This window comes from Ylistrum balloti, unplaced genomic scaffold (genome assembly GCF_031769215.1).
Source record: "Ylistrum balloti isolate Yb309-2 unplaced genomic scaffold, AGI_CSIRO_Ybal_v1 Utg370416, whole genome shotgun sequence".
Classification (NCBI taxonomy): Eukaryota; Metazoa; Mollusca; class Bivalvia; order Pectinida; family Pectinidae; genus Ylistrum; species Ylistrum balloti.
In genome coordinates this window covers 1,636,852-1,649,371 of record NW_026782282.1, presented here as the reverse complement: position 1 = coordinate 1,649,371, position 12,520 = coordinate 1,636,852, and the positions used below count along the sequence as shown (strand labels likewise).

At 35.8% G+C, this 12,520-nt stretch overlaps 1 protein-coding gene across 1 annotated transcript; it reads right to left on the bottom strand.

Moving 5' to 3' along the window:
* Positions 1-1,938: 1,938 nt before the first annotated feature.
* LOC132554584 (collagen alpha-1(II) chain-like) lies at positions 1,939-8,581 on the bottom strand. The gene is made up of 5 exons (XM_060218909.1): positions 8,540-8,581; positions 7,446-8,126; positions 3,880-3,948; positions 3,174-3,479; positions 1,939-2,550 (listed from the first exon to the last, which is right to left on the bottom strand). The coding sequence occupies exons 1-5, from the start codon at positions 8,544-8,546 to the stop codon at positions 2,264-2,266; spliced, it is 1,350 nt and encodes a 449-aa protein (XP_060074892.1). The 5' UTR covers positions 8,547-8,581; the 3' UTR covers positions 1,939-2,263.
* Positions 8,582-12,520: the final 3,939 nt, after the last annotated feature.

Sequence of the window (12,520 nt, the reverse complement as noted above, 5' to 3'; positions counted from 1 at the left end):
TTTAAACTAGGAAAGTAAAATGTGGTGGATACATTGCTAATACTAAGACAATGTACAGTGTACCAAATACAGGGCCCACAACCATTCAATTACAGAGTTATTGCCCTTAGTTAAAAACACCTTGTCCAGAGCATAACTGTGCTTGCATGTAAGATAGGATACTCAAACTTGGTGTAAACATTGATCATTCCAACACAATGTGCAGTGAAACAATGTAAGGACCTGCTACTTATTGCCTTAAATTTTGTCTGGAGCATTCCTTTGACTGCATTTAATCTAGGGTATTGAAACATCATGTACACTTCAATCATACAAACGTAAGGTGCAGTGTAGCATATTTAGGGCACATGACCACTCAGTACAGAGTTATTGCCCTTTGTTAAAATTTTGTGTCGTGAGCATAGCTTTGCCTGAATCAAAACTAGACTCATCGAACTTGGGGTATACATTTGTCATACTAAGAGAATGTGCAGTATACCAACGTTAGGGCCACAACCCCATAATTACGGAATTATTGCCCTTTGTTAAAATTTTGTGTCATGAATATAGCTTTGCTTGAATCAAAACTAGACTCATCGAACTTGGGGTATACATTTGTCATACTAAGAGAATGTGCAGTATACCAAAGTTAGGGCCACAACCCCATAATTACGGAATTATTGCCCTTTGTTAAAATTTTGTGTCATGAATATAGCTTTGCTTGAATCAAAACTAGACTCATCGAACTTGGGGTATACATTTGTCATACTAAGAGAATGTGCAGTATACCAAAGTTAGGGCCACAACCCCATAATTACGGAATTATTGCCCTTTGTTAGAATTTTGTGTCATGAGCATAGCTTTGCTTGAATCAAAACTAGACTCATTGAACTTGGGGTATGCATTTGTCATACTAAGAGACTGTGCAGTATACCAACGTTAGGGCCACAACCCCATGATTAAGGAACTATTGCTCTTCGTTATAACTTTGTGTCCAATAAAGTCATTTCGGGTAGCAATCATCAGTTTCACTGAAAATCTTGTTAATTAATTACTTTAGAGGGAATCTATTGCCGTTATTTTTACAGATGGCATTGTATTGCAGAAATAGAAATGTCAAAACATATGATTATTAGTGAAAACAAAAGTATCTTGCATAATGTTTTGCAAAAGATGCATCCTTTTTGGTTCAAGGTCTAAAAAAAAATTAAAATTGAAACTTTGATAGAACAATGTTTGCATTATTCTAGTGATCTACATGCTCCTTGATTATACATTATGTCAGGAAGTCCTTAGCTACAGCTTTGGCTTTGCTTGTTCTCAAATTTTATATTATGTCAGGAAGTCCTTAGCTACAGCTTTGGCTTTGATTGTTCTCAAATTTTATATTATGTCAGGAAGTCCTTAGCTACAGCTTTGGCTTTGATTGTTCTCAAATTTTATATTATGTCAGGAAGTCCTTAGCTACAGCTTTGGCTTTGCTTGTTCTCAAATTTTATTTTATTTGATATCAGAAAGTTTGATACATATATATATATATATCCATATTACTTGATTACCTAAGATGCAATCTCCTTTAAGTGTTCGTCAGTGCTTCATTATTCATTTTATAGAAATTTCGATCATTTGACACTTGAATTTGGCAAGTGAATACAAGTACAGAATTGTATTTACCACACAAATATACTATTACACTATGTTTAAAAAAAACAGAAGATGAGATGATACACATTTGAAGACACAATATTACTCTGGAGGCAATGTATGCCTATAGGCTTAAACATTTCGTTGTTCAACTCTATTCTATAAAAGGTGTTGATATTATTCTAATGATGAATGTGAAATAGCTTAATTCAAGTGTCTATGATTTGTGAAGTTGTCCATATGAAATCTTCATTCCTTTTTCCCTCATAGAACTTGTACATGGAGTATATTTAAACAAACAATAGAAGTCAAGAATATGTATGTAAAGGCATTTTTATTTTGTTAAATTACAACTCATATTGCCTGTTAAATTACCACCTGTATTTTTTCTTGTCGATTCATCATTTTTTTTCATGAAAATGAGATGATTACAAAAGTTGCTACTTCGATTTTGAGATGTGAAAATGCAAACAAATACATCAGAATATCATTGTTCTGATGGAATATCTAGGACAATTGGAATATTAATCATGATCCGTCACTAAAGGCCGATTGGATGGTTATTCCTTTCAGCTAATTGTCACAAGAAACAAAACATTCTATCGGACTAAAGTGACAGAATTATTTTTAAATTATTTATTTAACCCTTAGTTGTATATGGAGCAGGTGCGCTGCTCTTATATCTGACGGCATATGCTTGGCCTGGTGACCCACGTGATCCTCGGGGACCAGCGTATCCTTGTACCCCTTGTCGGCCTGGAAGGCCAGTTTCCCCCATGGGTCCCTGAGGGCCATGTGGTCCTGGTGCTCCTGTAGGTCCTGCTGCACCGACTGCTCCTGGGGGTCCCATTGGTCCTGCATCACCTGGCATTCCTGGATATCCGGTTAGTCCATCATGTCCTTTTTCTCCTTGCATTCCAGGGTATCCTGTGAGAAAAAATGTCATTAAAAATATTTATGACATTGGTGATCATGGTAATTTTTACCAAAATATGTTTAGGAGAACGCTGTGATATATTCAATGACTGTAGAATGAATTTCAGATAAATATATGTTTCGAAGTCGAAATGAAATCGAGATTTTACTAAGAATGACGTATTCAAAATAAATAACTAAAGTGTAATACACAGCATTAAGCAATGAAATTCAAGTGTTTAAATTGAAAAGACATCATCATTACATTGAATTGTTTTCTACAACAACAGTAGACTAAAAGATTTGTCTAAATTTCATAATATTATCAGCTAATTTTGTTTCACTATTTGGCGTTTGAAACAGCAAATTTATAAAAAAAAAAAATGGAAAATAAAATTTGCTATTAAGAAAACGAAATTTACGGAGGAGGAGGTATCTTTTCCTTGTATCCTTCCTGTAATGAAATCTTTCATATTTTGCCTTAGCTTTAAAGATTTTGAGTTTGAGTCAGATTCTGTAGAGATATTTGGTCTCCAGAAAGGCTTCTGCTTATATATCAACCACACCCACTATATAGATATTGATCAATCCATGTACGAAGTGAAACGATCCCAAATAAGAACAAGAAGCCCAACCTTGTGGTCCATAGTCTCCAGTTTCGCCCATTGGTCCCTGTGGTCCAGCTGGTCCATCCATTCCCTGTTCACCAGGTTGTCCCTGTTTGCCTGGAGCTCCAGTCTCTCCCTTCTCTCCTTGTTCTCCGACAGGTCCGACCTCTCCCACTGCTCCCTGTTCACCCTGAGGTCCCTGTGGACCATGCTCTCCTGGTGCTCCAGTCTCACCCTCAATTCCCTGATCACCCTTTTCGCCCTTGTAGCCAGGGTACCCAGTGGGGCCTTGGGGTCCGGGAGATCCGGGAAGACCAGGATGTCCGGGGGCTCCTTAGAAAAAAAATCAGTGGCTGGATTATAAGTTCGCGAAGTGTCTGTTTTAGCATGTTTAGTATATTTATTTGCAATATTTATGGCAGTGAGAGAGCAATAACTTAACAAAGTCGAACCTCGTTATCTCGAACTCTGATGGAAAACTTCGAGATAATCGAGTATTCGATTTAAGTGAGTTCGAATGTTTTGTGTAAAGTTAGGCAGGGATCGAAGAAATGCTTCGAATTAAACGGGGTCTTCGAGTTATAAGAGTTCAATTTGCATTTGAGATCTTAATTGCGATTGGAAAGTTCGTTTCTTTAAAAGTTGCGTAAATCTTAAGAAAACAATGCATGAAATGTTAATATTTACAAAAAGACTGAATAAGTTTAATAGTCGGCATCGGGTGTTGTTATACCTGTGCTTCCAACGGGGCCTGGGGCTCCCTGTATCCACATGTGTCTCTTCCTCCTTACTTTTCCGTCCGCTAAAACAGCAAGAACAAATCAGATGAAACAAACGCTAACATTGCCAATGTGTATTTCATGAAAAAAACCAGCACGACAGAATATGAAATTACTGACATCATAACCTATCAACAAAGGCTAACCAGATTACAATATGTTACACTGTCTTGTCAAAGGCTTTTTATATCAAGATTAGGAATTACTTAAACCACGAATCTTATCTTATTAAAAGCTTTCAGTATCAAAATTTGCTGTAATGAAAATAGGAATTACTGATACCTGTTTTTTTCATAGAAAAATATGCATTTTCATGATGTGTTAAATAAAAAAAATACCAAGTTCTAATATGTGTTGGGATTTTTACTAATTGTTTTGGTCGCTGATTTTTTGTAAAAAAAAATTCTATTTATGAAATTATATCGCGAAAATGCAAACTTTTAGAAGCTTGAAATACTGATAGATTATCCATCAAACATTTCTGGCGTCCTTCAATTAAAATCTGATCAATATTGGTTTCAAATATTGGGTTTGAAATCGTGTCACTTTTTTCCAACATTGATTGATGACGTCACAGCAGTTCATATTTCATAAATAAAAACTCAAAATATTACCTTATTGTATTCTTTCACGACAAAGAAGTCGTGTGAAAGTTTTCAACATATACTTTAGATGGATTGATGATGGATAATTAAATGAAAAGACAACACGTTGAAAAACAAAAACATCAGGAACGAGAGAGAATAAAGTTATGCTTACAAGTACTGATAGTGGTTCCAATGTATGCTTCGTATCCCTGCATTATATTGTCTTACCGTCGTTGGTGTAATCTTAGTTCCCGTACGTTTAACAAGGCTATAGCTGTCGAATCTTCTTCTTCGGGATGGAGAGATTATCTTCCCACTTACCATCGTTTATATAACAATTAAATATCAATTTTGCGGAAAAGTACGCAATCATTTTATGTTTTCGGTTATTAAGATACAGGCCTCAGTTGCTCAAAGCGTGGTTCGAATTAACCAATGGGTAGGAAGTATTTCAAAACCGAATAAAAAATAGAGAGAATGTTGTACCATTTCATAACTGTGAAATTCTTAGACATGTTGAATAGTGAATTTGTTTTGCTATGAAATATCAGTAATACAATTTTGTTCCTTCCTTGGTAAACACTTTCCAATCTTTAAACAACTGGAGCAGAAACGTTACAATACCCAATATTGATTGCAATACTCTATAACGCATCATTAGATTGTAATATAAATATATGATATCACCTGTAGTGACTGACGTCATTAAAACCATTCTCTTCCAATAAAACTTGATTTGTTTGTTTTTGTAAAATCAATGTTGACGAAACTTATCTAAACTACATGTTAAATAATGTAATTTTAATTGATGCTATTGAAAAAAAAAATGTGGAAGTAGCACAGATGGAGACTCGAATTTGGGTATTGAAAACGTTAACCTTCAAAATTACGAAAATTACTCACTTTAGGGTCGTAACATAGCATAGTAATGATTTGGTGATGAAGGTATATGTATTGTTTGTAGAAAGCCACATTATCATTTTTTCACAGCAATGTCAATGTTGTTTATAGAAATATAAAGTATTTTACAAAATACAAAAAATATCACACAATTTTTCAAATTTTTATGATAATGTGTAATCTGTAACATTATTCAACTTTATGAAAATTATATCTTCTATCAAAATATTTGTATAATTATGTAATATGTATGTCGTCACATATAGTATATAATATATCTTATTTTGGTATGTGTCATATACTTTATAAAATATCTTAATATTCATTAAATACAAAATCGACATTGCGTTTTAATTAATAACAAAATATCTGAAGATACTTGTCAAGAACTTACTTTGGTGACTCTATATGAATAAAAATCAAATATAATTCAAAACAAATTCCCTGTATATCTTGAGATATCGTTTACTTTCGCGCGGATATTTTCACTATTTCGCAGAGCGTAAACCAATCGCGAAAATTTGACCCCAGAGATAAGAAGACACGTAACTGAAGACTTGTCAAATCGATATCATCACTAGACAGCTCAACCTTTTCCAAGGTTTTTCACCCACAATTAAACAACGGAAGTACATGGTATACTTATATATATAATAAAATAAATATTTCGTTTGTTCGTTTTGAAGAAAACTCGTGAAAATTTTGATTCGTGAATACCATTAGCTATACGGTCTGAAATCGATGAGACAATTTCATTGAATTACGATTGTAAGCCGTATAATCATGAGGTTACTATTAAAAAAAACTACGGCCATCTACAACCAACCAAACGAGATATCAACCATAAGTTCATAACAATAGCTCTGACATTGATAACAGGATCTAAAATACAATTGTTAATGACTGTTTACAAGAATTATTGATGAACAAGTATTGTGGTGATACATATGAGAGAGCGAGAGAGGGGGGTGGGGGGAGAGGGGGGGGGAGAGAGAGAATTATTAATGGCTGTTTACAAGTATTATTGATGAACAAGTATTATACTAATATGCACAGAGAGAAGGAGAGTGGGGGGGGGGCGGTTGGAGAGAGAGAGAGGCGGGGAGAGGAGGAGGGGGGGGGAGAATTATTAATGGCTGTTTACAAGTATTATTGATGAACAAGTATTATACTAATATGCACAGAGAGAAGGAGAGTGGGGGGAGGGCGGTTGGAGAGAGAGAGAGAGAGAGAGAGAGAGAGAGAGAGAGAGAGAGAGAGAGAGAGAGAGAGAGAGAGAGAGAGAGAATTATTAATGGCTGTTTACAAGAATTATTGATGAACAAGTATTATACTAATATGTACAGAGAGAAGGAGAGTGGGGAGGGGGAGGGGGGGGGGCGGTTGGAAAGACAGAGAGAGATGGAGGAAGAGAGAAAAGCGCGAGCATCTCGCTGGTTATTAAACAATCACGGAAAATCTTAGAGGAATGACCGCTCCTCTTCATACCAATTGCGTAATTGGCAAAATGGAGAAAACGCGTTTTATACTTTCGAAAATTCCGCTCGTACTGAAAGATATAATTTTGTTATTGTTTAAATACATATACCTTCAATCTTCACATTTCAAAAAAACTTAACACACAGTCGACTCTCGTTATTTCGTATGCCTTTCTAATCCAAAAGTGTTTCTAAACGCAGAATGAAATAAAATCATCCGTGTTGTTTTGTTAGGTTTTGATTCGGATTAACGAAGGTCCATTGTCGTAAAATAGAAACGTGACTACAAAAAGACATCAATCAAAACAAACTTGAGAAGAAATATTTTTAAGTGTTTTATTTCTATCGCCACAGAGCAACAATTACAATTTTCTTCATGTTAACGTATTTTCTGTTGCATATTGGACATATTGTCTGAACACTACAATGCCTGAAAAGGAACATTTACTACCAACCGACAGTTATTTTCAAGCGATGGAATTGAACAAATGAATGAAAATGTATTGGAATTTGAAAACGTCTTATTTAATAAATACATCTGTGCTTATTAATAACCCTTGCTATTATACTGCTGGGCTGGCTGGTATGCCTTGGCAGACTGAGCTGGTTGATAAGATTTAACTGGAGCTGGCTGGTATTTAGAGGGAGCTGGTTGGTAAGATTTAACTGGGGCTGGTGCCCTGTATGCAGCAACTAAGTATTGAGCTGGCTGGCCGGTAGCTCCTCTTGGTCCAGGAGCGCCTCTTGGTCCCTTTTTGCCTGCTTGTCCTGGGTATCCCTGAGGTCCTTGTGGTCCTGGTGCGCCATGTGGTCCTGCTTGACCCTGTGGGCCGTCGGGACCTTGTGGTCCGGCAGGTCCCATTGCTCCGGTAGCTCCCTGTGGTCCTGGTGCTCCCTGATCTCCCTTCTCTCCCATTGCTCCTGGCAGCCCTGGTGGTCCAGCTGGTCCATCTTCTCCCTTTTCTCCTTGAGGTCCAGCTGGTCCAACTGCTCCTGGCATGCCTGGATAACCTGTTTCTCCCTGAGCTCCCTCGAGTCCAACATCTCCCTGTGGGCCGGTTGGTCCCTGTGGTCCCTGCTCTCCTTGTGCTCCCTGGAATCCCTGAGGACCATGTGGACCTTGACGACCTGGGGCTCCAACAGGTCCTTGCGCACCAGCATCTCCCTTCTCGCCGGGGGCACCAGATTCACCTTGAGGTCCTTGAGGACCGACTGCACCAGGTTTGCCCTTTTTACCTACAAGAAGGGGTTTTATTAGACACACCCATACGGAAAGCGAGTCTCAATCAATTCTATTCGCGACAGTAGCGAGATAATTGCGCCCGCGTAGTATTAACACTTGCGACACGTTTCGTCATTATTCGAAAAGAAGATAAAATTGCAATGCAAAAATGGTATGTTCCCTCATTAAGTCTTGGACGTTTTATGAGCGGTTTAAGAAATTGACTTTGTTGATAAAAATATGAAAAGAAAATACCGATTTCATTGGCATGAAACCATAATCTAACCGTATCATTCGTAAATTATCAAAGTTATTCGGAGTACAACAAAAGACGATTTATTAGTAGAAATCGATTCCTAAAGCAACAAGGTAGTACGATGTGTGTTTAACAATAATAATGTTAAAAATAAAAAAAAAAAAAACTTACCAGGCATACCAGCTGGGCCGGGAGGACCCCTTGCGGCGGCGTAGTAGTAAGCACCACTCCTCTTCTGTCGGTGCGCTGCTTCTATGGCTTCTTCGTCGTCTATAGCATGAAAAGAAAAATGAAGGATTGGTCTACGACCGAGCGAGAGACCTCGTGCACCGACAGTTAAGCGTCCGATTGTGTTGTTCACAACTTTCCACAATAACGCAAATATTTACTAATGCTATGTATGATGTTTTTACTACGAACACGGATGTTAATATTTCTGCACAGGGATAATAGAAGCATACACTGTTCACCGTTATACATTCTGTGTGTTGAATCATTTATTATTTTCAGGTTAAATAAGTTTATATCGACATACTTAATCCATTATCAAGCAAGCTGTTGCTCATTAAAGTATGAATAAATGTAATAAATGGATAAATATGAACTTTTTAAAAGGTTCATAAATGAAATAGTCACACTTGAAGAAACTACTGTATCCGATGTTGATAAGAAACTAGTCTATTTAAAGTGCTCTCTAGTCGCCATTGTAAAAAATCATTAGTTGTCTATGATGCCTTAAATTTATAGTATGTTGCCATGTGAAATCATTACTGTATACAGTCGGTGACAGAATACCAACATATCTAGTCACAGTATAGTGTTATCGTACTGTATTGAACATTTTTATCAGAAAGTGTCCTACAATATAAGCGCGACTATCTGGGCAGCAGACAGTTTGATTCCCATTAAAACCTCACGATATTTTAGTTTATTCTCTGAAATAACACTAGTCCTCTATCTTAATCATTATTTTCATTGTTCAAGTCTTTGGTTTTAAATATACAATAATATACATTTTACTTTTGCATCGGTTGTATGTTTAAAACCAAAGACAATAGATGCAAAAAAAAGTTGTTTTATAAAAACATTTCAACCAAATAAAATGAAGTAAAACTTGAATACTCACTCCCTGGGATAATTCCGGCAACAAGGTCATCTAGTCGTTTCTGTAAATCCTGAATCCTGTTTTCAAGTTCTGCAATGTCTGCTGCACTTGGTGCTACGTAAGTAGCCGCAATGCCCAAGACGAAGAGAATTAAACAGGCCTTCATGGTGACAGTAGATTCGACTGCTAGTGAACCAAGGACTGGCGAACTGGGGCCGGACGCCTGCTTTTATACCACTTGCTAATTAACATGTTGGACTCCGCTCTCCCTATCGCTGGAAAGCTTATTGCTTGAGTTAAGAAATGCTGCCCTTGCATTATTGTTTGTGTACCTAAACTAAAACAGCCAAATACGATGTTTTAGCTTTGATAACAACTATTGAACAGTTAAGTGTGCATTCTATCACACTATTTGTTCAAATTAACAAAAGATTGTGTTTTTACGGTTTGATGTTAGACAGTTTTGTAATTTGCACTGAAGAATAAATTTTCAGATTACTTAAAAAGTGTTTGTCGAAATACAATAACTTCTAAAAAAAAAAAAAAAAACGGACAGACAAGCAATGAATAATTAACTACCTATTACAGGTCTGAGTACAGTATCAAGATATTCATGAAAATAAGGTTTCAATATCTGATTTTGCTATTTAAATATTCGCTAAAGGAATCTTATGGTCAGAGATTTTAATTGCTGTTAGATTGAATTAAAGCCTTATTCACCATTCATTTTCGCAATCATTCAAAATTCATGACCTCTTGTATATTCATGATTTCAAGACATAGATGGATTTTGGGTACTGCATATTGTTCGTGTAATTACGTTATTCTTGAGATGGTATGGTGGCTGTTCTTCTAGTTTCCACTTTCGATTCCTTTTCTTTATTTGTGTTTGTCCTAGACTCAATTGTCCACATGAATGTTGCTTTGCAAACGGTTAACAGAACATAAAATCGTACACGGCAGTTATCTGTTTTTTCCATAAATGATATTCTTCTAGCAACACGAGATTTATTGCATTTTTTCATATACTTTTAATGACTGTTAATTTATATCTGTTATCGCCAAGGATAATACTTCAGTTTGTTGTATGCCAACATGCTTATTTTGTATGTCTACGTCCCTACATGCACAATTAAGTATCAATGTTGCAAATCTTGGTGCTATCAAGAGTGACGTAGATTGAGTGGCGTAGCAAACCACAACTACAGCGCCAGGCGTAACACGCATAGACACGTGTTTGGAGTTGTTGAACTCTCACGAAAGCAGATGCTGGCAGATTGCAACTGACCATAAACGCTGAGTCTACACTAATACAAGGCAAATGATTGTACTTTAATATTCGATTCAAAAAGATATTCAACATCAAAAACAACTTCCATTACTTTAATGTTCTAGAACGAATTTAGTATAGAAATTGGTTAAATGTTGATTTCATGGTCGACTGCATGGATATTTTAGTAACCTTCATGATAAGTATAGTATTGTAAGTAGTTGATCGATAAACATTTATCCGTTGCTGAATCGTTCACTAATCATGCTTTCCAATGGAACTTCTACCAAATTTTATCGTCTTGTAAATTTCTTTGAAAAAAATCATTTTATTTTCACTAGATATACTCCATCGTGTGGCATTGCAAGCTGTATTGCAAATAGGTCAGTTCTGTGTGCCAAACTGGTTTGTAACCATAGCTTTCATCAAACGTATGTACTCAGGTATCGTTGAATGTTGGAAAGGTCTTGAGCACTAACTCAATTAGATCACCAGTGTTTTATTGGATGTAGAAGGAAATGTTTGATATCTTTTTTTTTCATTTAATCTAATATTGCAGTTGCATTACATTCTTTCAGAGGAAAACACTGAAAATTGAAGCTGTGTATTAATTCTAGTTATGATATGTCGGTTTTAAATGTATTCGTATTAGCTATGTCCTCACTACAGAACTAATTTAATACTTATATTTAGATAACAACTCGTAAATTCGCAATCAATTTGAGTCGGTGTCACTGTACTTTTAAGTGCACCTTACTCTCTGAAAGTAATATCGTCAGTTTCCTTATGGAAAGTTGCCAGTATTCATTGCATATGTATGATATATTTACATATATGTGTGTAAATTTTACCTGATTATAACACGTACTCCACATGAGATGTAAGCGTGTGTATTTATGTATGTTCTATCTTGTAAAAGCCTTCATTTCAAAAAAGGAATTTAAATCATCGTTTAACATTTGATTCTTTAAAAAATAAATACCAGTATAGAAACATCTTCTTGTGAATCGTATATCCAAGAGCTCACAGAAGGAAGCTAACTGCTAAGGTTCGTTAACGTCACATTTTGTGTAACTGACTGAAAACGCAATACATAATTATGCATTTAACCAAATGAAACTTATTTACAATAATTTGAAACAAGTCATCAATTGAAAACTGGAGTGCAAACAACTATTTATTTGATTTCTATCCTCTCCTCAGAAAGCAACCGGTCCTAACACTGAAAAAATTTAAACAAGGTATTCCGGTACAATGATATCATTAATTACCATTACACTGATAACAAGGTATGAGCAGCTGCCTTACTCAATTACAAGGATATTCTGCAACATGTAGAAGTTCTAGTAGCCTGGTTATTGTGTGGCTTAGATACATACCTTTTTATACCTTTTAACACGCAAGTCAAATGTCGGCGGACATTGACTATGAAGTCCGCTGGTTTCTCTTGGGTCATATATATTGATCAGTAATAAAAAAAAAATAGTGATGATGATTTGATGGAATATTATTTTAAATATTTCCGTAGACTGTCTAAGGTGCTAATAATTACATTTATAAAAAATATTTTTATTTCTAAAAATATTTTAATTGTTTGGAGCTTCGGTTTTTTTTTTTTTTTTTTGGGGGGGGGGGCAGGTTAAAATAACCTTTTTCTAAATATAAATTTGGCAGCAACATTTAAATATTAACACTTTCAGTACACATTTATAATCCAAATAATGAAATACGTAGAAGTGTTTATTCTTCGCATGATGTGCATGATTCTGTTTCGTGG

Excerpts from the sequence above, each read along its gene's own strand:
- LOC132554584 (XM_060218909.1), bottom strand. Across the intron at positions 3,949-7,445 it reads CCAGCAGTATAATAGCAAGG|CGGACGGAAAAGTAAGGAGG; the intron begins GTTATTAATAAG and ends TTGCTGTTTTAG. Across the intron at positions 3,480-3,879 it reads AGGCCCCGTTGGAAGCACAG|GAGCCCCCGGACATCCTGGT; the intron begins GTATAACAACAC and ends TTTTTTTCTAAG.